This window comes from Physcomitrium patens, chromosome 1 (assembly GCF_059467195.1).
Source record: "Physcomitrium patens ecotype Gransden chromosome 1, ASM5946719v1, whole genome shotgun sequence".
NCBI lineage: Eukaryota > Viridiplantae > Streptophyta > Bryopsida > Funariales > Funariaceae > Physcomitrium > Physcomitrium patens.
The window spans coordinates 7213588-7238869 of record NC_143410.1 but is presented as its reverse complement, the minus strand read 5'-3'; the positions used below and the strand labels follow the sequence as shown (position 1 = coordinate 7238869).

At 37.7% G+C, this 25282-nt stretch overlaps 5 protein-coding genes and 1 long non-coding RNA gene across 29 annotated transcripts; 3 read left to right on the top strand and 3 right to left on the bottom strand.

Moving 5' to 3' along the window:
• Positions 1-2427: 2427 nt before the first annotated feature.
• LOC141045197 (uncharacterized) lies at positions 2428-3930 on the bottom strand. 6 transcript variants are annotated; one of them, XM_090248944.1, is made up of 4 exons: positions 3841-3930; positions 3312-3593; positions 2772-2840; positions 2428-2654 (listed from the first exon to the last, which is right to left on the bottom strand). In XM_090248944.1, exons 2-4 carry the CDS (start codon positions 3468-3470, stop codon positions 2610-2612), a joined length of 273 nt encoding a protein of 90 aa, XP_090105070.1. In that variant the 5' UTR covers positions 3471-3593; positions 3841-3930; the 3' UTR covers positions 2428-2609. The 6 variants fall into 6 exon arrangements, with proteins under 6 accessions (XP_090105070.1, XP_090105081.1, XP_090105077.1 ...); XM_090248955.1 differs by having other exon boundaries at positions 3875-3929; XM_090248951.1 differs by having other exon boundaries at positions 3853-3920.
• A 188-nt stretch (positions 3931-4118) lies between these two features.
• On the top strand, positions 4119-11589 carry LOC112291647 (uncharacterized). 12 transcript variants are annotated; one of them, XM_090248877.1, is made up of 9 exons: positions 4119-4513; positions 4712-4774; positions 4982-7274; positions 7539-7772; positions 8039-8351; positions 8527-8642; positions 9006-10475; positions 10843-10958; positions 11122-11589. In XM_090248877.1, exons 3-9 carry the CDS (start codon positions 5771-5773, stop codon positions 11500-11502), a joined length of 4134 nt encoding a protein of 1377 aa, XP_090105003.1. In that variant the 5' UTR covers positions 4119-4513; positions 4712-4774; positions 4982-5770; the 3' UTR covers positions 11503-11589. The 12 variants fall into 12 exon arrangements, with proteins under 12 accessions (XP_090105003.1, XP_090105010.1, XP_090105007.1 ...); XM_090248884.1 differs by lacking the exon at positions 4712-4774 and having other exon boundaries at positions 5733-7274; XM_090248881.1 differs by lacking the exon at positions 4712-4774 and having other exon boundaries at positions 5676-7274.
• LOC141044403 (uncharacterized) lies at positions 11508-14663 on the top strand. Of its 6 annotated transcripts, none has more exons than XR_016502147.1 (5): positions 11508-12149; positions 12318-12416; positions 12606-12696; positions 12911-14220; positions 14375-14663. XR_016502147.1 is itself a non-coding variant. In XM_090248917.1 (5 exons), exons 1-4 carry the CDS (start codon positions 11508-11510, stop codon positions 13015-13017), a joined length of 945 nt encoding a protein of 314 aa, XP_090105043.1. In that variant the 3' UTR covers positions 13018-13021; positions 13274-13411. The 6 variants fall into 6 exon arrangements, 1 of the variants encoding a protein (XP_090105043.1); XR_016502161.1 differs by having other exon boundaries at positions 12851-14220; XR_016502145.1 differs by having other exon boundaries at positions 12318-12422.
• On the bottom strand, positions 13010-14210 carry LOC149989850 (uncharacterized). The gene is made up of 2 exons (XM_090248924.1): positions 13825-14210; positions 13010-13597 (listed from the first exon to the last, which is right to left on the bottom strand). Exons 1-2 carry the CDS (start codon positions 14208-14210, stop codon positions 13087-13089), a joined length of 897 nt encoding a protein of 298 aa, XP_090105050.1. The 3' UTR covers positions 13010-13086.
• Positions 14664-17692: 3029 nt separating the features above from the next.
• On the bottom strand, positions 17693-24009 carry LOC112289507 (uncharacterized). 3 transcript variants are annotated; one of them, XM_024534765.3, is made up of 19 exons: positions 23780-24009; positions 22935-23355; positions 22651-22720; positions 22368-22408; positions 22043-22112; positions 21713-21862; positions 21282-21332; positions 20794-20933; positions 20579-20624; positions 20335-20360; positions 20150-20224; positions 19952-20005; positions 19655-19776; positions 19460-19507; positions 19292-19330; positions 19027-19113; positions 18773-18897; positions 18425-18528; positions 17693-18036 (listed from the first exon to the last, which is right to left on the bottom strand). In XM_024534765.3, exons 2-19 carry the CDS (start codon positions 22988-22990, stop codon positions 17853-17855), a joined length of 1488 nt encoding a protein of 495 aa, XP_024390533.1. In that variant the 5' UTR covers positions 22991-23355; positions 23780-24009; the 3' UTR covers positions 17693-17852. The 3 variants fall into 3 exon arrangements, with proteins under 3 accessions (XP_024390533.1, XP_024390529.1, XP_024390540.1); XM_024534761.3 differs by having other exon boundaries at positions 23606-24004; XM_024534772.3 differs by having other exon boundaries at positions 23784-24004.
• On the top strand, positions 23239-23759 carry LOC141045198 (uncharacterized). The gene is made up of 2 exons (XR_012217186.1): positions 23239-23375; positions 23481-23759. It is a non-coding gene; the product is annotated as an uncharacterized LOC141045198 (long non-coding RNA).
• Positions 24010-25282: the final 1273 nt, after the last annotated feature.

The following is a 25282-nucleotide window of genomic DNA, read 5'->3' as shown; positions in this document are numbered from 1 at the left end:
GAAATACAACTATCAAATAGAATGCATAACTTGTAACAAATGTAACATCTAAAGAAAATACTTATCTATGGCTTTTTGTTTAAAGTAGAGGATTAAAATATCATTTTTATTTATCTTCTTCATCACCATCAAATTCTATTTTAAATCAAAGTATATTTTATATATTTTTAATACAATCTCCATATGATATTTTATGATGATTTTTAGTTTATTTATTATAGTGCTATTTTTTATATAGTTGTCTATCATTTTATATATATTTCAAAAAATATTATCATATTGGTTGGAATTCTGGCTTTATAGATTTAAATAATTAATGTTTCATTGAATAAAACTTATATTGTATAAAGTCATTCTATAGGCTCATTAAAATTTTAATATAACTATTATTTTGATTTCACTAAAATATAAGTTAAGTTGTTATTTACCTTCTTATCATTAAGTAATATATATCATAGCAGACAAATATATGCATAATATTTCTTAGTTATTTATTAAATTCTTTTAAAGTAAAGTTCATAATTGATAGTTTTTATAAACTCTCAAGTTAATGTTGTGTGGTCCGATCTAAATTTGTTATAGATATCTATTGCAAATTTATATGAATCCATAGTAGAAATTAGTGTGGATAAGGCTATTAATTTTTAATTTTATCTATAAGACATGATATTTCTTTATGGAAACTGCTATATAGACACCCCTCTTTTATTGTGTAAATACCTCCTTTTTATTGTGTGGACATCCTTGTGCCACACCAACAATAAACCACTACTACAAGTTAGTTGAAAAACTTGTGAGGGTGGAATGTATAAAAACACATAAAAACAAGCTTTTGGCAATCATTTTTAATCAATTTCAATTCTTTTTAGTGTATGTATTTATATATATATATATATCTTAAGATATAGATTTGATATGCTAAACACAATATTAATTAATATAGACCTTATATCCAAACCACAATCTTAGTATATTATAAAATATTTTCTTGTCATTTTTAATTGTAAAATAAAATGACTAGTACATGTATTCAATTTACAATTTGATTACTTTTTAATTTTACAGAAAAAAATTAAAATTTCATTTTAAGAAATATTTGTAAATAAATTTGACATAAATAAATAAATAAATATGTATGTATACTTTTAATTACAAATTTGGTATCTTCACATCCAAACTTAAAGTTCTATATGATCTAAGTTTCTTTACAATTATTATGTGAGATTAAAAATAAAAATATAAAATACTAAATAGACATTTGAAATTACTATTTAAGATTAAAACTCTAACATAATTAAGATAGACTAAATTAGAATCTAAATAAATATGAATCTTGTCATCTCTTCTTTTGAGTTACAATAACAATTACCTTTTTACTCTTTGTAGGCTTTGCATATCTATTCTAATCTTATGAATATGTGTATATATATATATATATATATATGTAGGAGAATATTAAATAGACTCAGAATTTTACTAAATCAACCCATCCATAATGAAGAATATGTTAACCATGATGAATGTGGTTGGTTTTCATTGGTTGCAGATCTAGTAGCAGAGAAATGAATCTAGAGGTTACTTTTGTTTTTCATGATGGTTAGAATGAGTAAGTCGATTTAGTAAAAGTGTGAGTCTATCTAACAATCCCCTATATCTATATATACACACACACTCACTTGCTTCTATTTTATTTTATTTTATTTTAGTTTTAGTTTTTTGTATATAACTATGTATTTGAATTTTAATACAAATCGTACTTGTAATAGATGTGAAACAAATAGCAATAAATACTTTATTTAGAAATCTGAATGTTAATAGATAAAATCATTTGTTAATGTGCCAATGTTAATGTGCCAAGTAAAAAACTAATTTAATCAACTAAAAATAATATTATACTAAAATATTATATAATCTTAAGCTTTTTGGGGGCTAATGATTCTTTTCATGCTTCTTGAAACAAGGTAGGAATAATTCCTTAGCTTCTACTTTAATACGTTAAAAAAATCATTTGAATTCATTAAATTTAAATATTAATTATTATTTAAAAACAAAGAATGCCATTATCAAAATAAAACACACAATAAATATTTATTTTGATACATATCTCAATACAAAAGATTTAGGAAGTCTTGCTAAGAACACAAAAATACTGTAAGAAAATTCTCTCTCTACATTTTCAAAACTATGGTAACAATAAAAGATTCAAGATGGGTTTGATAAATTTTGGAACTTTATCAAATCAAACAAGAAAAGAAAAAAAAAGAAACAAATAGAGAACAAAAAGAACTTCCTAATAATTGTGCATACCAGTTAACGTTTCCAACTGGTTATGCAATGAAGTGGACATTGTTAGTGCCAATTGTGTATAAATTATCCTTGTTGAAATTGCTTTTCTTGCACTCCATTAACATGGATGACAAACAATGCTTGAATACAATCATAAAAAATTCAATTAATGAAGTGATAACATCATCAAAGGTTAGGCCGAGTGGAGCAGGAGAACCAGTCTATCTATCTATGAAAACCTTGAACGATTTTTCGACCATTCTTTTAAATACTATTCCTGTGATCGTAGAATGCAGAATTGGCTCAGCTTTCAAGCCATTCTTCTACTGACTTGTCTCCTTCGCTTTGCCGTAAGAGGTGCCTCCATCCTGATACAACAAAAGAAGATAAGATCACAAGTTTCCAAAAACATTTTCCCAACATGGAGAAGGAATTACATGCGAGGCCAACGCTCTGCCAATCCAAACCACATCAATTGTCGTTACCTGGGATGACGGCCGTGTTCTCTCGATATAACGGTAACGATCGCCTTCTCTTGCCAATGCCAACCTAGCCTGCAATCCCCGTGCACAAACCATTGTTCAAAATCATATCATTGCAACAGAAATATTTTACCACGCTTTTTCTCTCACCGATAGGTGGTTTGTTATCACTGTTAGAAGACTCCCAGAAGATTCACATTCTGAATCGATGATACCCCTGATATTGAGAGAATCTATTGACTACTCTAACTTTAGATTGAATTTCAGACCCAGGAAGGACACCTACTGGGAAAGAAATAACTCCGATTCTGTTGCACCGTTCTTGACAACAAATTGTGATACGTAAAGAACCCAGATTGCGATACAATCAAAGTGAGAAAATATTCAGCATAAATTATAACACAATGATTCCAGAAATTGCGTTCTGCGACTCTGAGATAATCGAACAGGCCTCAAGCTTTTCCCCTCCTCGATTCTCTGGGACAATCACGAAAATTTCAAGAGGAACGTAGGAAAACAGAATTACAGGAAAAGAAACCAGACCTCCTGCTCTTTTTTCAGGTCCAACTCGGGCTTAACCCACAAAAAGTACGAAGTGGTAATCGCGACACCCCACGCTGCTAAATTCTGATAACCCCTCACTCCGCCCATAAGATTCGTGATGGAGTTTCTGACAGTCCCCAAGAACGTAGTACGCGCCATAGTTGTCGCCCTCAAACTCCACAAAATCGCTCGACAATCTGGTGCCCTTCAATTAACCCTCGCATACATTCCAATCACTTCCAATCTGCTTAACCCAAAATTCTCCCACCAATCAAAAAGAAACTGCCACATCCACACAGAATCACATCAGGACACCGTAATCTCATCTACAGAATCCAAACCCTGCAGTAGCACAACAACCAGGACTCTCAAACCACGCTCAACACAGAGTAATTCAAAACCCTGTCACTCCCACGTCAAAGAACTGCATTCAGAAACAAAAAAAAACCCTAAAACAAACTCAACCTATCGAAGCCACGAGATCCCACTTCCTCACACACACAAACTGCATCAAAGCTGGGGCAGAAACCTGGCAACGAACCGCGTGGGCTCTCGATTCTCACCAATTGTATGAAGCCTTCCCAACTGCTAAGAAGAATCAACAACAGCGGTTTCTGACCTGTTTCAGAATAATAGGAGTAACGAACGAATGATTAGTTATGGATGTGAATCTTATTGGATGAATGAGAGAATCGAAATATTTATTTAAAAAAATCAACCTCTGGCGGGAACTTAGGGAACTCAGAAGGGGAACATGTTGGGGAACTTCGTCTCTCTCGGTTTTTGCTGTGGTTGCGACTGTTGGTCCCTCTCAATTAATTCGACACTTGCCGCTCCATTTACAAATATTAGCCTTCACCTTTCCTTTCGTTTCCTGTCACTTGGATTCTCGCTTTTCGATGCTTCTCTTTTGCGGCTCTCCGTGACTAATGAGATCGTTCTTCACTTTATGGAACGTTTAATGTTAAGTAGGTTCCTTGGCATACTAGTTTACGATATTGAGGAGTGTCGATACTCTCTCTGTGCGTATGGGGCTTGAGAATGGAAGCTCTTCAGCGATGTTGGAGTTTGTGAATTTCGGTGACAATGTGAAGGAGTTTGGCCTTGGGAGGAGCTGGTTCATTCATGCGGAGAGGATTCATGGTGAATGGTGCCGTCGAGAGGATTCGTTGTGGTTGAGGTTGAGGAGGAGGAGTTGAGAGGTAACCTTTGCGCATGAATGACTTGGAAGGTTAGATAATCTTTTGCGCTGTTTGAGTGTTTCAGATCTTGTTTCTTTAGTATCTTGATGGTCACTAGTCGGTATTTGTAATGGTGAGTGACGATTAGGTAATGTCATGTTGATAATTTACTAGTGGAGCTGAAACTTGTGGCTGGGACGGCTTGCGCGATGAGCGCAGATATTGTCTCGGAGTAAGGGGTTGAAAGTTAGCGTTTAGAGCCTCCAGCATCGCCGTTTGAGGGTTGATCGTCGCATCCTTAATCTTGTGTTTGTACGTTACTTTCATGAACCGTGGATCGCGAAGTATCTTGTCAGGTGAAAGATGTGAGGTGGTTTTGAAAAGATTTCTAGTAGAGAGCTTGAGGTTGGAGAATGCTCACATTTACTATTGAATCAGCACCACGTGATGATGCAGTTTAGAATGGAACTGATGTAAGTATGACAACAGCTGAATTTCAGGAAAATGGTTGTACTTGTTCCAATGGGTATACAAGCCTCTTTGAAATCCATAGTGTTTCGAATAATTTCAAAGAATCTGGATAGAAGAAATGGAAGAATAGAAGAAAAATTAGCTCTCCTTCGCGATAAATTTGGACGTGTAAAACAGCTACTATCCAGGAAGATTATCGTTTGCGGCAGGTTATGGATGTGTCATCACTTAAGTTCGCATATGCGCGCTTTGATCATCAATTGTTTGCAAGATCACTGCCACAATTCTACTTGGCTCTCTAAAATGTGGAAAATTCCTACACACTTTCTAATGGACGATTTCTTTACATCACCTCTTTTAAGCTTTATTTTTATTCCACTTTCTCCAACCTCGTCATCTTCTTTCTCTCCTCTTCGTTTTAGCCCACCGTAGTTGATTTAGAGTGGCTATGGATTAGTGTGCAAAATTTCAGGTTACGTTCGTACTTGATCAGGGCTACATTCTGGATACTTTTTGTACATCTTGATGAAGAAAATTTGGGTGCACACTGAGTATACTCTGAAGAATATGACATGTACTTATCTGCAGCTGATCTAGTTATCGTTCGTTTGAAGATTCACTCGTTGCAGAATCCTTGCTTTGTGGAGGTCGATGGAGTATTGTTAATTCTTCAAATTTTATGTGTTTGATGAGGGCTCTGAGACATCTGCAGATTAGTGATAGGGTTACTTATAATGAAGGGGGCCTCATTGAAGTGGTGCTGAACCAGCTGTGAAGAGTGTCTAGTGCACTCCAGCGTCCCCGATCATGGAATCACATGGCGGAGGTATATACGCAGGAGAAGCATGTGAAGGTGAAATGGTTTTCGAATCGTTCCTTGTTCCTGAGATCGTTGCTCTCAGTGAAGAGAATTCTTCTGTCCTGGAAGCTGATCTTGGTAGAGAAAGAAAGTTTGAATTAGCTTGTGGTGAAGTGAAATATTTTCAACCCGATGTAGTGAGCCCTAAGCATAGTACTCAAGCTCTAGACAACACTGTGAGGTCGGAGTCAGTCTCTTCAAAGTGTTGCAATTGTGCTGAGTTTTACGAAAAGATGAATGAAAAGTGGAGTTGGCCAGAGGAACATCACTCAGGACAAGCGCAAAGCACTGTCAGGTCTGTGAATTCCTTCCAAAGTACAACAGACCAGCTGAGAGTGATGTGTGTGCAAAACCTAAGATCCAGCGCTCCAGTCACTACTATGGTTGACAGTTTATATCTCGAAAATGACCGGAACATTTGTACCCAGGACTTTGCTGATAGTCTAAATGGTTTGTCGCTTTTTGAAATGGGAGAGCAGTCGAAAAAAGGCGTTGTTTCTGACTATCTTTTAGCATCTTCCGACTCTAATGACTCTAATACTCCGGCTGATGATTTTCAACGAAGTCCCTTAGTGTCATTCACAAAGGAAAGCATTCCAAGGGAGGGGTTCTCCGACGATTTGGAACTTATGGAAGAAGGTTCAAAGCTGTTGCTAGAGGATGCAAGTTCGAAACAGAACTTGCAGCACACATTGAAGGGCGAGTCTTGTACAAATTCACGCTTATCGAAGTCCCAAGGTGTATCTAGTAGTCAACTGGGCTCTTTGGCGGATGATGAGAGAGATCTTGTATGTGATGTCGAGGAGCAACGATATAGTCTTATAAGCGCGGCAACATGTGGGACGGATCTTCCCAGATTCAAGGGGGGTGATTTTGAAATGGAAGAACTTGAAACTATGCAGGCTGAATCAAACACTGACGTAATTATTGATTCAACATGTACTGCACCCTGTATGGATCTTCTGAAAGATGTTCAGGAGGTTGAATCCCCAGATCTCGACAAAGAATTTCAGGTATTCGATTCCTCACATGGTGAAAGTGAGCAAGGAGTTATCTTCTCTATAGGACAACAAACAGACTGTCCTGGTTCTGTTGTGGTACAGCCAGATGTGCGAGAGGCTGTTGTAGTGGCTGTGCAAATCTCAACTGAGGAGAATCTTACTAAAAATGGAGAGGAGAACCGTCTTGCGATCCCATCAGAAGCAACTCTTGCTGTTGGGATAGCAGAAGCTTTTTATGAAACGAAAACAGCTTCCGATCTCGCACTTCTGACGATGGGTGAATTAGGGTTCTGCTTGCCTCCCGGAGTAGCTACTTTGCAAAGTGCTGAAGCGAAGAATGCAGAGGAAGCTCGAAAACCAATCATCAGTCTTGATAGAAAAACTCCGGAGCTGACCTCCAGATCTACCGCATTCTCGTTCGAAAACCAACTAATTGAGCTCTGCAATTTAGGTTAGTCATCCTGCCAACAATAGTGGAGTTTTGGGAATGCTGGATCAAGAAGAATATGATACGTTAAGAATCTATGTTGTGTTGACTATGTTTATTTGTGAGAATTGTCTTAATAATCAACAATAGCACTCATAGGTGCGTTCTGATCAAAAGCTGATTGCGATTGGCATTGTCCTATTATTCAAGCTCCGATGCAACCATTTCGTCATTTGCCTCGCAGACTTATACTAGACTTGATTGAATATGTTAAATATCATGGTTCAGGCCTCGGAGGTCCTATGCAAGCAGCATCTGAAGACAATGCATCTATTCAGGTACTCGATAGTCAAAATCCTGGCTCAGATGGAGGTGTCTCAGTTGCAGAATCACTTAAGGTTAACAACTGTGCTTTTAAAGAGGAACTCGAAGAGTCCAGTTCCATTAATATGGCTTTTGTACCTGTTACCCTAGAAGGTTCTTGTGAAGATTATAGACCAGGCAATAATGGCGAAGCGAAGGGTGATTATTTACACTAACTTTTGCTGTTGCTGGAATCCTGATTTCATGAAATTTTCAGTTCTATCATCTTTGGTGCTTGGTAAGGTTGATTGTTAAGTTTTAGAGTCGCTGAGCTTATTTTCGTTCCCCTGATAGTCTTATACCAATGTCCCTTTCAAAGATCGACATAGTTGAGCATAGCTGATAAGCAGGCCAATAGGTAACAAGCCAATACATCCTGCTACATATCACACAAGTATTCATAATCCTCATATGGTAATGTGCAGCTGGAAAAGGCCAGGAAAAGATTCAGCAACACCTGTGGTGCTACTTATTTGAGAATATGATTAGGGCCATTGATGAACTCTACTGTCTTTGTGATCTCGAGTCAGATGCTGAAAAAATAAAGGAAGCTCTACTAGTTTTGGATGACGCAGGTATTGATTTTGAACACTTAAAAGCAAGAGTTGATGGCTTTGATAGAGTTAACAAAGGTTCTCGCTCATCCCGAACAGCATCTGCCAAGATTATCAACAGTTTCTTATCAACTAAAAAAGATTTACTACAGAGACGCCCTCACTCTACAGCTTGGGAGGTAAGGTACACCCTGTCGATACCCAGTAAATGACTGCACAAGCCGCTGCAACTGTTGTTTGCTATCGGGATTTTGGTTCCTTCTCTTACATATATCGCACCGTGTAGTTTCATCCAGATCTGATGTTGAACAGCTTGAATTACACGGAAACTGCCAGTCCTGTAGAATAATTGCTTACAGATTTCTCCCACAGGTACGCCGCATGGCCTGCTCTCAAGAGCAAGCTGGTATGCCCACCCCTTCATTGGAAGATTTCAAGAGGGTAAATGGGACTTCACAGTCCCATAGCCTTCAAGGTAGGAGAAGGGATACCTCACAGGCTCTCTCTCCAGAATCGAAGCAAGTTGCACTCTGATTATGTCAAGTTAAAGGAGTCGGTTGCAGTTTCCAGAGACATGTCAGTTCCAAACATAGACAAGATCCTTGTGATAGCAAAAGAACCTGACGTTAGTTTCAAAAAAACTTGATTGAGGTCACTGCTAATCGTATAGAGATGCCCTGCGAAAGTAGAATGATATCACCAATTGTTGACACATTCCTCAAAAGTCAGAGAGGGTGGTTTTACTAGAGAACTTCCAGCTGAATGTAGAGATGTTTTATCTAAAGCAACTGATATCCAAGTTTTTCAGAATGATCATTTAGTAAGCCTTCGAATACAGGACCCCGAAATCATGCAGATGCGCGACAACCAGATTCCTCTGAGAGCTTGCCGTTTCAAGGTCCGGCATGTGTGGCGACCACCACCTCACCGCGACAAGAGGGGTGTCGGGAGAAGGAATCTACTATTTGTGACTCCGAGCTTTTCACAGGCAGAAGTTTCGACTTGGCCTGCAAGAGATCAGCGCCCAGTTTATCTTTAGTTGATAGATACACGAGCCCTACAGCTTTCAGTGTGCATCGTGCTTGCTCCAAGAAGAGGCAGATAAGTGCTCCGACTGGCTCCGTGACAGGTATTGAAGTATGGAAGAAAAAGAGAAACTGGCAGGATACACTCTCACCTCCTCGCACCCGTTCATCACGAGCATCAAGGTCCTCAAGACCTGATCGTAAGAGCAAGGAGCGAGTGCGCGTGCTTCATGGCAAGCTTGCATCACCCAAAGGTAGAAAGGGAAGTTCTAAAGAAACGAAGGACGTGGACGGGGAGCAAGCATGTGCGCATTGCATACAAATGGCGTTAGAGAATGAGGAAGTGCAACGTCTTTCAAATACGCAAGAGAAACCGAGTAGAGCGAGTGCGTGGCAGGCAGCAAGGAGTCTAGACCTTCGGAGAGGCATGCATTCTCAGCAGGAACGTGGGGATTCTCGAGCTCAAGCTGGTGTTGCTCAAATCGCGAGAAGAGCATGGAATAAAAGTAGTAAAGTCAGAGAGTTTCGTCCAATAGACTCTTTAAATGAAGAGAAAGAGAAGCTAGATCTGCAAGAGAAGCTTCAAGGTTCAGAAAGTCAAGGGGCTGAAAGGCTACATAGTTTGAGATTGAAACGAAAAGAAGACATTGCGAAGGAGGAAGATGTGCAAGAAAGGAGGCGCCAGCTTGATGCAGAAAGATCACAACTACTGACTGTAGTGCGACGGAAGAAAGAAGAGGTTAAAACAAGACAAGAGGAAGAAAGCAAAATTTCTGATGCCACTCTGGAGGCTCGAGCCACATACCAGATCCGAAAGAAGGATGCATGGATAATTTCTCAACAAGAAGAAGCTGAATTTCTTGAGCAAAAGCTTTCAGATAGGCTCCTGGAGAGTTCACTGCGGCGGAAAATTTATCTGGAGAAGATCAAGGAACGTGCTTTGATGGACTTTGAGAAACAAGACAAGCTTAGTAAGGACATACTAAATGAACTTGTAGGGATGCGGGATCAAAGTTTGTCGTTTGGTGGGCTAGCTTCAAGGAGACAAAAGGTCCCTCCTAATGAAATATGCAATAATGAAGCTCACAAGGATGGGCCAATGAGGGGAAGTCATGAAGGTGTAGCTTTGGTCAGTTTGGTCGGAAATCACAAAGGCACTTGGGTGCAGACCACTAAAAATAAATCGAAACTAATTCGGCAACGGCTGATAAGTAGAAAGACTGAATATTGTGAACCTCCTGCTGGAATCGAAGGTCGTGGGCTTGGTACTGCGACTGTCATAGGTGGGTGATCTTAATTTATGGGTACATGTGTAAGTGCTGAGGCGTGTAATATGTGTCTAAAATGCGCAGGTTATGACATGCCTAAGAAAAGATCTGTGATAGATCCTTGGTTAATGCCGTTCTTGAGCATTTTGTCGTTTTGGTTTCCTTGTGCAGAACTGCTCAAAACATCGTCATCGTTGGTAGTGGGTGCTGTTAGTGTTTGCAATAGTTAGTTTACCTTGTCGGCTGGATGTGAATCTAATTCCTAGCAGTTTTTATTTATTTATTTATTTATTTTATGGATACGAGCTGTTTGCTTCTCGATTCAGATCGTAGTCTCAGTTGTTTGAATTGAAACAAATACACATATACTGTGCTGTGGTAGTAGGTGGGGCTCGCTCTCAAATAAGAAAATGGATGCAAGAGCTGAAACGTCTGCAGGAAATTAAAAAACCTGGAAGTTTGACATCTAGCCTCTTGGTAATTTCCGAAATAGAAAAAGTAAGTCTCCTTCCATGTGGATGCAGTTCCTAAAATCAATTGTTCTAATTCTCTTGTTAAGGCAAGAATATATTTATAGCATCTACTTTGTCGGATATGTTAGAATTATGCTTTGCAACAGATACTTGTGCATAACTAAGAATTTTTTTTCTTCAATGTGAAGTACTTGGAGGAAAGGGAACCCATGCTTCATGCTGCTCGCCAGCAAGGCCTCATTGATTACATCGCTACAGCACTGCCAGCGTCGCACTCTTCCAGACATGAACCCTCGGCGTTCACTGTGGCCTTGCTCCGACTTCTGATGGTAGTTCTCTTTCTTCCCGCGAATCGGAGTTACTTCATAGCCCGCAATTTGTTGCCTCCTCTCATTCCCATGTTGTCTATGGCACTGAGAGCCTTTAGCTCGAGTGGCTCCGTGAACAACCGCGGAGTATTGTCACATAAAATTTCTGTTGTGTCGAAAGAACGATCTGCCTCGCCTTCTGAGGGTCAAGGTACTGTTATGTTCGTGAAAGAGAAAAAAAGACTCAAGCAGAAAAATTGACGACCATGCGAGAAGTACTGGAGGGATTACTATCGGTTACTTCATCGATCATAGGTCATACATGCATTGATGACCACCTTTTTCAAATGCAAGAAGACCTTGCAGAACTGGTCGTGGCTTGCGAGGTTCTTCGCAATCTACAGATCCTCTTTGCTCTCTATGATCGTCTGCGAATGGAAGTAGCTGCAATTCCTGGTCCTATCATTCTAGGTCTGAGGTTGCTGGAAGCTTTGACGGGACCAGGAGGTAAAATGCTATCAACTGCTCATGAGACGCCAGTCAACATCGTGGGTCGCCCCCTGCAGCCAACACCAGAATTAAAGAGCATTCAGGAGAATCTAGGCTCGCAGAAGCTGGTTGATGTTAAAAAGGCATGCTCCAATGGGAGTTCTGCAGGAATTAGAGCTTCTGGATCACCCGATGACAAGACCGGAAAGTTTGAGGCGAAGGCAAGTAATAAAAATAGTAGACCTAATTTGGGCGCAGTAGTCCAACTAGAATTTCATATAGATGGAAAGAATCAGCAAACCATGAGTAGTTCAAGGAAGCTCCTGCTTAAAGAAATCGTGGAGACAGGATTGGTAGGTCTGCCTTCGCTGTTGACAGATATACTTCTCCAGGCCAACCAGCGAGTTACAACAGATCAGGTAACGTTGCGGTTGCTATGTTTAGGGTAAAATACTCCCTCATTCTACTCCTCATAAGTAGGAGCTATCCTTCATTCCTTTTAAGAACACGAGATTCCACGTTTTTCGTCCATCTTTGGAGCCCTCGAACACAATCTAATTGCTCTGGTGAAATTGCAATGTTGTTAGGTTGGATCTATTCTCCAATCCAACTTCGGCGAGGTGGCCATCAGTGTCTTGCGGGTGATAAACAACGCTGCCAGGCTTAACCTTTTTCTCGTGCAAAATGTACTGGTATATATGATACTAAAAACAATGGCATCCCTGTCGCGCAGCTTATAAATTAGTAGTTTGTGATCTAACTTAGTTTTCATATACTCCTCTTGTAGCCACTCTTGGAAAATAATTTTTTTGGGTAAATAGGTGACAATCGAATTATTATTGAAATTTAAGATTCCAATAGTCTCTTCCCTGCAGGCTTTTTCGGATATTCGGATGGAGTTTTTTTTATCTTATCAATTTCCTCCTATCTCATTGTACTTGCAAGTGGAAGAGCAGTTCAGATCAGGTAATGGGTCTGATGATATATCCAATATTTTTCAAGTGCGTGTAATATTTGTTGTGAAATGCGAAGGATTGAATTTGTTCTTGGAATGCAGAACTAAATACTTATCCTGCCAACCAACGATGACTTAATGGTGGGCTTGTTTACTGACCTGCAGCATCTACATTTGCCAGCATTTTGGAGCCTATTTACTCCTAACGGGTTAGCTTGCATACAGATTGGTGCATTGCTGATGGAAACATTACTACTCCTTGGTTGTGCGGCACTCCTGCATCCAGGCAATCAAGTTGTTCTCCGATGGGGCAAAAGTCCTACAATCCTTAATCAGGTTATTGTGAAAGTAGCTCTCTTTGATTCTATGTTTTTTCACATGTTGTGGTCACTGTTACTTCGTCAATACCCACTATTCAACATATCTTCTCTCATCCTGCACTCTGGGCAGAGACGGAAGTGCATAGATGTTACGTTACAAAAATTTAGTTTAAATAGGTAGGGCTGCCTGATATCACTTCGAAAATGCTGTTGCGTCCTTGAAGGGTAACAGCTTCTTATAATGCCCTGGCTAGTAAGATGTGCACAGATCTGCGATCTCCCGTTTGCGTTTTTCAGTGACCCAAAGCTGACACCAATTTTGATTGGGACACTATTGTCCGTCTGCTTTGGCAATGAGCGCAACCGCGATATTGTGGAGCAACAGTTAAGCTCGGAAATGCTACTGGCCTTTCTGAAAAACTCAACCCTGGACCCAACCCCAGCCCCTCCCACATCTAATACGAAATCCGAAGGGGATGGTGATTCAGTCGAACTGAAGCCAAAATTTGTTATGTTTGATTCGGAATCGTTTACCATCACCGCACGTGATGGGGGTCTTCTCAAGCACCCGTCTGATACGTTTTTTCCGTCTCTGAAGAAACCAATCCAATTGTCAGCAAAAAGCTCATTAAACTTGAACATGACTCTGGTCTCTCCGGACGGCGGATCACTGCCGAAGCACTTCAGAAGTGCAACTTCCACCTTCAGGAGCATGAGCGATCGGGTTGCCTCACCAAGCCAGCGACAACATGTAACAAAGAGGGCAAAGGGTGTAAATTCATCCTATCCATCCCTATCCACCAAACCCTCAAATCTTACCGTGACACAGACTGTCCCTTCTGCAGTAACGTTTCGAACCCCAGAGACGAGGGTGGTGTCGTCTCCATCCCCTGCATTGCCGTCGCTGCAGAACAGGTTTCCAGTGGTCCTGTGGCCACATGCAAAAGAGTTCTTCTCAACAAGCGCATAGATGGGAAGGACTTTGAAGAGCCTGTGAAGAGCGGCGGCGAGGAAATCTCGAGATGTGGGTCAAGTGCAAGGATGCAGATCTCGACTGCAGGTGGTGCTCGTCGTGCAGGTCTGTCTGCGACACCATCCCCAACATCCACATTGTGCTTCACCAGATATAGGAACTTCGATCCAGTACCCTCACGAAGGCTCCGCTGGTTTCTCGGCAAGCTTCGGATGTGGTGCGAGATGGCCATGAGTAGCACGGTGAGCGCCACTCCCACACTTTGCGCGTTAGTGAAGAAACCATTGCCAGGGATTCCCTCATTTTTACGTAGCACAAAATGCCCATTACCTTGGCAGGAGACAACTCAAGTGATCTTTGTAGTCACTGATAAACGATTTCTTTCAAAATATACAGGAATGGATTTCACGTGGGAGACAAAGGATAGTCAAATAATGAACAGATAAATAAGGGATATATGCCTGTCCTTAGGTTGGTCGAAATTTTATTCTTACTATTATTTTGTCAAGTTCTCAGAAGATGTTTTTGAAATAAGGGAGCATTAGGTGGAAGTTGAAGGAGATGTCTTAAGTGTGGAAGATGTCTCCAAAGTGTGAAATTAAGTGAATATAGTTCTAGAGATAGAATTTGTGTAACATTGTTGAATTTGAGAGGATTTTTTTTCTTTTTTTTTTTTTTTTTTTTTTAGCATCAAGGAGATTAACCTCTTGAGCTATAGGTTTCCATCAGGCATGAAGGAGATGTTTACTATAAGGGATCAAATCCGTAACCATTGCATTTGCTTTGGGTACCTAATGTTGTCATCTGGTAGTTTGGGGTCAGCTCAAATCTCGTTAGAGAGGCTTTTCAAGCTAATACATGGTTCTTAGTTATAACCTAGATATTCTTGTGAAGCAAGTGTAATTTAAAAAATAATCAAATCTATTAATCATTTGGATTAAATAATTGTTTATTGAACAAACAACTAAAAACAAACCACATCCAAAGTCCAAGAAATAAAATATTTTATTCTATTTTTTTCTTCTTTTATTGTATATTAAAATTTGGAAACTCTTTAATAGACACCCTACTTTTTATTTTGTGGAAGTCTATCTTTTATTGTATAGACACTTCTTGTGTCATACCAATAGTATATTATTATTACAAGTTTTTGAATAAGTTGGACATTAAAGAAGTTGAAAGATATAAAAACAACAATCTAAAATGCGCCGACAGCATCACCAACCTGGGAATAGTAAGGAATGAATTTCCAGAATTACATCCTTTATTTTCAACAGCATATGACCTGTCACCAACGGGCTCGCATTTTGAAATGCTACTTCCAAAGAAACTCTTCGCGAGGGCATATTACACATTAACAATGCTAGTCACATGTGACTACCGTTGTTAGGTAAGCAGTATATTCGTGTCAAGCGTGGCCCGAACTGCTGACCAGCACACTAAGAAATATTCGTCAGCAGTACTGCTTGTAATGCAGGATTGACGTTCAACACTGTGTCTACAAGTGAGCTAAAACCACATGAAACTAGTTCGGACTACGAACTACGGAGACCGGATGTGTTTGGTCAGAACCAACTCACATCAGAACACAAATATGCTAGACGAATCGCGACATGACTCAACTTCACAGAACAAATCAGATCAACTGCTCAGCTCGATTTGGAAGTAGCACGTGGAATACGGAGCTTCTTATTGAACAAGGAGATAACCAGCTTCGTACATTTTTTTTTCCTACAAAAATTCACATCACTTGACCATTTCTGGTTTGCTGGCCAGGGTGGAAACCCCGAAGTGATCGAAAATACAATATTCCAGAGTGCTTCACCAACCTCCCTTCCCATGTACCCAGGGATTCCTCATTCCGTAGACTTATACATCTAGATATTAACATCTAGATATTAATCTTTATTATCGTAGATTTTTGGAATCTTCTTGGGAGGTGATTCGGGCGTGTGCTTCCCCTCCTCCAGGATGGATGATAATTTATATGATAAGATGAATGATAAGGTGGATATGGCTGCTGACGTGGACCAGGTTGGCAGAGATGAGGTGCGATGACACGTGTATGTTCGCTGGTCTTCGAATTTGGCGGGAACTGGTGATCTGGAACTAGTTTGGAAAATGGTTCCGTTCACACTTGCCAATTGTGATGGTCCGGACCTTGGGGGACCCTGCTCAAGGAATGGGGCGTTATTTAAAAGTGAGACAATGTGTGGATAGAATCTTAAAACCTCAGTTTTGAAACGAACCTATAATTGGGTACAACAGGATGAAAATAATAGTAATAATAATAAATCAATATTTAGAAAAAAATTAACATGCGTCTTTAAAATATTTAATAAAATGATGGATGGATTGAATAAACCATTAATCTTTTCGAAATTCTACTTAGAAAATTTATCAAACTTATCTTAAATGTTATGATTTATTTTTTATGCAAGTACATATATAGTTATATATATATGAAATGAAGACAGTGATATTTTTTTATTTGTGTACATATATTTAAAAGACAAGACATCTATTCATGCAACTTTTTAATGATTGTTTGAGAGTGACATTTGTATAAATCTTTTCAAAGCTCAATCTAACTATTTGAATAATGAGATACAATGTTTTTACAAACACATGAAGTAGGGTGCTTAGAGGGAAATTGGAATCTACAAGTTATAAATCATAGTAAGTCATATTATAACAATAGTAGCAAGGACAACCTTCTTACAACATTTGTGGGTATCATATTTATGTAATAAAGATGGATGATAGCATTAACATTACTATTATTTAAAAAAAAAAAAAAATGTATAGAATAGACTATCTACTTACTTTAACACATGTTGCTAAAAATACATGTTACTCATGGCATTTTAAGTGATTCTTAATAGTCTTAAGTGAATCAGCTCTTGAATAATCTACACAAAGCGGATTTTATTATTATTAATATATTTTTTTACTAAATTATATTTTAAGATTTTAAAAAATGTATGTCTAACCTATCTAAAAAAATATTAAGAAATAAAATAAATGTAATGCAAAGAAATGATTATTTGAAAAATCAAAGGGCTGTTGTTAAAAAGCAATAAATAACAAAATAAAAAAATAAAATTAGTCCTTTATGACATCTTCTCATAAGCATTCAAAAATTACTCAATGGTAGTGCTGACAACAATGAATCATGTATTAATTACATTGGGGTATATAATTTAATTTTTAAGAGCAAGGTGATAATGACTTTTAGAAAACAAGAAAAAAAATATTTATATTTTTTGTGTGCAATGGATCGTCTATCATTATATGGAAAGTTTGTTGCATATTGGAATTATATTTTTTGTATTTAATTCTATTTGTTTTCATGATACAACATTTGAAAGTCAATTAAATTTTCGTTGCTAATTGTTTTTGGAAACACAAACATATGATAAACTTAAATACAACGTATACAGCTGATATTATGTTCATTTAATTTCTATACCACTTGTAGAATGATGAAGAATATTGTAAATCTATTTGGGATTTTAGTTCTTTGAATTACTACGAACGCCACATCACATCTACCAAAGCATCAAATGAATGTTACAAAAAAAAATTATTTCCAAAAATGACACTGACAAACTTTACTACAATATCAAGATTACCAAATGGTTAATTGGGGACAAAAGCACCTGATAATTTTTTCATTCATGAATAATCATCTAAATTATGTCATACACCATCTTAGAATCTTCAACATCTAAAATTGAGGAGATGTTTAATTCACATCATTTCCAAGGGCAATAATCTAAAAAATTAATTGTTTAAACACTTACTGTTTTTGTTGGAAAGAATTCTAAATGCGGTATGAGTTTTCTAAAAAACTGTTTTGTAAAGACAAATGCTACTTCTTTGACAATTCCCAATCTTCAAAAAGATTGAATAAAACGGATAATCCTGCCCACACCAGAATTGCAAGCACCCAAACATGACCACTAAATGGAGACTGGTGAATGTTTTTAGGGGTCGCAGGTTTGGATATCGTCTTCTGATGATTCCAAGCTTTAGCGTATGCTTTGGCAAATTCCCTGTTTCAAACAAAAAAACACCTTCATTCATAAATGACCTTCACAAAAAACAATGAAAAATTGCAAATATTGCAATTCAACTAAAACGTGGTATTGAACTTCCATAAAATTTTATAAAATACTGTGAACTATTCAGTTGATGAATGCTCAAAGAACGAAGTGGCATGGATAGAAAATGGAATGTAATGCATGTCATTTCCACTTACCAACTCGCTACATGTTCTCACAAGTATTCATAACATTTCCATATCTATGTTTGAACTCAAAAGGCATCAAATGAGATTCAATTTCTGCGAAGGATGCACAACGAAGGTGCTAAACAATTCTACAAAGCATCATTATGCTGAAACGACAACCATGCACAACGAAGTTTTTTTGAAATGCTCACCGTCTGGAGCAGTAAACCAAGGAGGCTGGAATGATCAACATAACAGCACATCCAGCAAATGCACCAGTGAAACCCACTAGCTCATCCACTGACACTTCTGCATGCTGGAAGTAGACGGAGACTAATGAGCTCATCAGTGTTAAGGAACAGACATGGGAACAAAAGGTTAATTTTGAGATACATGGACTCCACGTACCATTTCTTCAAGTAAAAAAACAATAAGATTTGAACTTCTTGACTGCAAAAAATGTGGAATTTCAAAATAAGAATGTCCAAACATGCACAAACAAGGTGAACCAAAAATCCAAAATGGTCCAGCCAGTGAAATAAAAAAGTGCAACAACTTACCTCAGCAATATAACAAAGTACAGTGGGTGGAATAACAGCAAGTAAAGTCATCAAAATCCGACGATATCCAGTTTTGGATTGAGAAGTTGAAACTATTGTGTCTGAAGGTGCGTTTCCATGCGTCACTGTTCGCACAATGTCACATGCATTATTTTTCAACCATGTCTTCTAATAAATAAATCACATCTTAATTGAAACTCCACAATACTGCCTCAATAAACTGCAGACTAGTCTCAGTGTGGTTTACCTCTTACCTTTTTGTGAAATGTGTTGAATCAAAGTATCAAGGTTGTTGCGCAAAGTTATCGATAGCATGGGAAAACTTGACGACAAAGTGAACACTACTCAACAACACAAGAGTAAAATGTTAAAATTGGGCAAAATGGATGGATTTAAAACTTAGCACAAATGATTGCAGGCAACTAGCATAATAGAACTTAAGGTATACTCTATTTCAAAATATAGGCCGTTCATACAAAAGCAACTCACAATGCCCGCATCTACAAAATTGGTTCGTACCAGGAAAGAGGAAAAGACAATCGCCAAGAAAACCATATTCTGTGGTCATTATGTTAAAGATTTTCAAGATTATTACTTAAAAAAAAAACTGCGGTAGTTGTCATGATGGAACTCAAAACAGGAAAAAGAATCTCAAATAAGCAGACTCTTAATAATTGTAAAGGATACGTTTTGGGGGAAAATTGAAGGTCAAGGGATCCTTGATACCTTCAAGGCCTGCAGATTTCAAAGCATAAGAATGGTATTGTAAGATCTGCAAGAGTTCACTTGGGAATTTGCTAAATCACTTTGCAATATGAATAGCATATGCCTAAATAAAAATAGAGTATGTACTCCAACAAGCGAAGGTCGACAGCTACGTACCAAAAGCAAGGCCGCTGGTAACAAAGAGCAATAAATACACCACAATGACGCTTCCAAATGCAAATTGTACAATGCGCTGTAGGTTTGACTTATCTTTCATAGGTGTGATTATGCCAGGTAAACTTTATACATCAAAAAAGATAACGTTTTGTCAAGATACTTAATTGAAATGATTCACCTACAGGTACAGTTCGAGGATGACATGCAATGCATTATTAAAGCATTATGAAGATTCAAAAGATGAAAGAAAGGCTACACCAACAAAAGCTTGGAAATTGAAGTAAGATAATGTAAAACCTGTGATGACACATAAATGAATAGACAGCCCCTCCAAACAAGTTAGGCAGTGCTCTGCAACACAAACTTAGAATAAAAAAAAAGGCTAATGTGTGCCATAAAATCTCAATTTCTAAAAGCCATAATAACAGGTAAGTCTCTTGATAATTTAAAGCAGATATATCAGCGAATAATGCAAAGACAAGAGAGTTTACATACGCAATATTAGCAACTGGAACATCAGTATCTTGACGACCTCTCTTCACTAGCTTCATTGCTGACAACACAATCATCCTGCATGTAGCACAATCTATTTGGATCAAAAAACCACCATACTCACGTATGAATAATTGAAACAGTTATAAATAAGGCTCATGTTGAAGGTTCAAGAAACACTCCCATACGTGTAAAGCGATAAGTTCCGAATAGCCTACAAAACACACAAACGCACCAAGCATTAACCAAGTTTTGATTGCAAAACAACAAAATCTTCGAAATTGAGGCCAACATGTGCTAATATTGAATAAATGGACTAGAAACTAAAGAACTTCAAGTCTTAGGCAAGTGAATTCGTTGCTACAACACATTGGAGATGATGAAAATAGAAAACAACAAAAACTGTTGGCAAATAGTTAGGCAAGGAAATACCAAAGTAGTCATTTGCAAGAGCTTTGTTTTTTGAAAATCAAAAAAGCTGCAATATACCAGAAGTAATATTAATGCACAATTCAAGGAAAGGATGCAATATGTGTGCACTCAAAGAAAGTCGATCAATATAAAAATAATAATGATAATAATGCCGAGAGGCATATTATTCAGAGAGAATTTTACGTAAAACACATACTAGAGTGTTGGAAAATTACCAGAGGGGTAAGCTGACACAAAAGAAAATGCCCAAATATAGGTCAAATGACCGTTCCGTTGGAGTGAAGTCATCAAAAAATACAGACAAAGACCTTGCAACCAACGTGCTATAAATAACAGAATCTCCTATGAGGTACAACTGCACAATCCATCCACACCACAAATCTCTGTCAACCTAAGCAAAAAACTTAAATACAAGGTAAGATAACTAGTTCGTTTCGACTTGTTGGACAATGTAAAGAACTACAATAAGGTTGTCAAAAAAAAATCAAAAGCACAATCTAAATGATTACTATACCATTTCAGTAACAAACTGAAAGTGATTATAAAAAGATTATCAAACGTGGAATTAGATAGCCACTACCATACTAATTTAAGATAGTCTTAGTTATCAATACAAATGGTTTAGATACTTCACGTATAAAGGTTCAAGAAACTGATCATGTGACTCAAGTGCCCCAAAAAATGGTTTTTAGGAGCACCATACAATCAATATGGTGTAGAAGATGATCATGCCCCACTCGTTGAAAAACAAACCCTGCAGCCAAGCCAGTTTTTACATCAAAATAATTTTGATTGACACAAAATCCAAGTATTAGCACTGTCATATTGGAAATGCAAGTTGGTACTCTTGTCGACCACAAAAGGACATTGTAAGGACAAGCAAGCCAGTAGAAATGAATCCATCCAGTTCCTAAACATGAATTTAGCATGAAAAGGAATCATCTTTGTATCTAAAATCATATAATGGAATAATGTGATGCCTTGGACCATGTAGAAGACCTCACCAACGGCAAAGTTGAAACAATTTTTGTTTCCACATGCCAAAGACCAACAGTGTACCTCATCTAACATGATTATAGATATTTATCTACAACATTGTCACATCACAGGGATTGTCAAGGGCAGCTATTTTACCGCCATTTCTCCAAGCTCCGTCCTCCTTATAATCTGGAATAAATGTGTGTCGCTCGCAGTAGGATGAAGTTGTGACATATCCTCAAGAGAACCGTCTCCTTTCAAAGTTCCTGACTCTTCAGATAAAAGAACAAATTCTTCAAGTCCACCCTGAAACGACAACAAAACTTTCATCAAAGCATTAGCCACTACAGAAATTAAGGCCATACCAACAAAATTCAAACTTAGATGCTCTAATATCTTCAAGCAATTCACTAAATTGATTTATTCTCCTGCAAGATGAATTTTCTGAAATGGGCTTTTGTGGAGAGAAAGAAAGCTTAAGCATACCTTGCTTCTAAGTCGTATAACAGCATTGGCTGTGGCCATAGCTTCAAGCATAAATGTCACACTTACATAGCTACATAACATAATGCCATAGTGTTTTGAGTACAAGCTTTAATTTTCATGACTAGACACTATTCTATACCAAAGAACTTAAGCTTCTAGTTTATTTGTATCAATTTTTAACGAATCACATTGATGCAATAAATTGCAATCCGCCAAAGCAATTCAATTATTGGATGACACAATCTAAATAATTTGTATGCAATGATTGATAATAAGAAAAAAGAAATAAGAAATAAGAAAAAAAGAAAAAAGTTTGTAACTGTACCTCAAAAATGCAACTATTACAATGAAGAATCCACCCAAGAACTGCAGACTCAAGTCACAGTTACATGAGGACGCAAATACATTGCCATTACCCTTTGATCGAAGTTAACGAGATCACAGATTTTTTTCTAGAAGGAGTCTACAACTCGTTATATTAACGTTGGTAGCAAAATACTTTGAAAAAACCAGAAAATTTGAGAAACACCTCATAATCGATACTGGAGCTAATTAACCAACGTTAAACAACATTAAGCAGAAATTCAGATTATAAATAGATTGCTTACCCATCCTCCTTTCAAGAGCACAGACGGTAGTGCCAAACATCCCGTTCCAACCATCAAATTGAAGAGATAGCTGCAAGTATGTCACCATTTAGGGTAAGAGTTGAGAACCGAATCACCCACTTCATTTAAAACTACACTCATTCTTTGGTGAGTCCTTGTATACACGTTTACTGCGAAAATTGCCGTCTTCCACTTATTCAATATAATACCAAGGGAATTGATGCAAGGATAGTAAGATTTCAGACAATAGGGTTTGAGATTGAGATGGTGTCGGAAGGACGCACATGAATGCAACAAAAGGAGAGTATTGAGATCCATGAACATCGTCCATTTTCGTCATGTTTTTGCCTCTTTCCCTTAATTCAAGCCAGGATTGAGTGCCACTCCACTTATGATGTTATCCCAATTGTGTCCTGCTTACATTCATGGTAAAAACGTCTTTCGTAACGCCTGTGACGGCACCCCCGTGGCATAAGAACAGGAAGCCGTCACCGATCAAGGCTGATCCCCAGCCACTCTAATCCGCCAAAGGAGTACTATCCTGTGTGAGTATACTACCACCTTGACAATTGAATCTGCATGGAAGCTGGTATTGGATCCCACAAAACCTTGTCCACGTTCAAACAGCTACAGAAAATCTTAGGCTTCGCATAATAGCGACAAATCATGGAAGTATTGGTATCATCTTAAGTACGCGACACCCGCCTGAGATTCAAAGCACCAAAGTAATTCAAAATGCAACCAAAAATAAATTTAAAAAAATAAAAAATAACACGGAGGGGCAAATGAATGTCTAAATCCCAACATTCGCGTGCAATGTGCTTCAACAGAAGCGGCAGCCCACAATGTGCGTTTCCAGCGAGACGCTGAACTCCTACCCACACTCTCGATCAAAATTTTTAGAAAGCTAGAAAGACCCAACAAAGTAATCATCGAGACAGGAGGAAGGGCATACACAAGAAACACAGAATCCGAAGACGGGATTCCGCTCACAGCTGCATGTAGATGCTTCAGTAGCCCACACTGCAAACCGGGTTACAATCGAAGACCCTGCTCACGAACTCGATCTCTCCCCACAACACACAACACGTAGAAAGGAAGCGAATCTGGTGTGGAGGAAAAAACTCACGAACATGGGCCCGCGATTCCTCGAGATCGGAAGCCATAATGCGGTCAGTCGAGGTGCGAGAAACAGCAGCAATGAGGAGGAGGGGGGGATGACTTCACTGTTACGAGCTCCTCCGTGGCGCACACTCACAGCTTGTGCGACGCTGCAATAAAAGGGCTTTACTTTGCTTTGCTTTTGCTTTGGTTTGCTTCACCTGAATATTGTCCTCTTCCTCGTCCCTCAACTTCGCATTATCATCGCAATTGTGGGCATCATCATCGTCTTCGTCTTCGTCTTCGAAAGCCCTGCGTTCCCTCCTTCCTGGCAATTACGAGGCTTCTCCTTCTTCGAAACTTCCTTGCCTCATCCAAATCACTCTCTTTCGTGGAAATTGTGGTTCCTGGAGGTAATTTCAAGAGACTTTTAATAATTTTAATTTTGAAAGGTAATTAAAACCTTTTTATAATCATGAAATATTTATTTAAAATCAAAAAAACCTTGTCAATATTTTTATTAATTTTTCCAACCACTACTTCTATCAAAACAATTATAGTTATTTATTTTTGAAGATTTTATTACAAATCTTTTAATCTCCAGTGCTTATGGCTCTATATTTGTAATAGTAGATTATTTCTTTTAGTTGGCACATTTTTTGCTATGCACAAAAACTTTTATAAGTAAAAAAACAACTAGAGTTCTTTTTGATAATATTTATTACTATTATGGATTTTCAAGGAATATTATATCAAATAAAAGAACTTATAATTTGTTTAAATTTTAAATAACTATTTTAAAATATTGAAGGTAGACATATATCTTTATCGTTTTAATTTTAAACTAATAGTTAAACAAAACAAGTAAATCAAATATTGGAATAATACTTAAGATATACCATCAATTATCATCTAATGTCACATATATATATATATATTCACCTAGATAAGAAGTACTAGGTAGAAAGTAAATATAGGTAAATTTGATATTATCTTGTAGCATAGCTTCTTAGAAGCTTTATAGATTGTATTTGAAATTATACATATTTATAGTTGATTGGTATATTAGGAACACGGCCAATAGTTAGCCATGTGTTACATGTGTAGGTAGCTTGTAGTACAAGCTAACAATGTGGTGCACATATAAGTAACTTGCCTTATAAGTTAAGACATATGTCTTATAAATTGAACATGTATTGGAGGTCATATAGGATGTTGTCATGTAGCTCCTAGTTGATAATGTATATGGGAATAAGAGTGAAGAATTTTTTACTCTTGTCAATGCCTTTTTAGTCTTTAATCTTGTTTTAAGACTTTCTAGTCTTCCTGTCATTGGCAATAGCTATTTTAGTTTAATATTAAACTATCTTTGAGTGATTCTCCAATCTTTTTGAGTGACATAAGAGTGTATAGATCTTTTGGTTCTTTGAAATTCATGTCCTTGATATCTAAATGATTTGAAAATTATTTTGCCATTTGCAAAGTTTATTTATAATAATATGGTATATCTTTCTATTTAATAATAATTTTT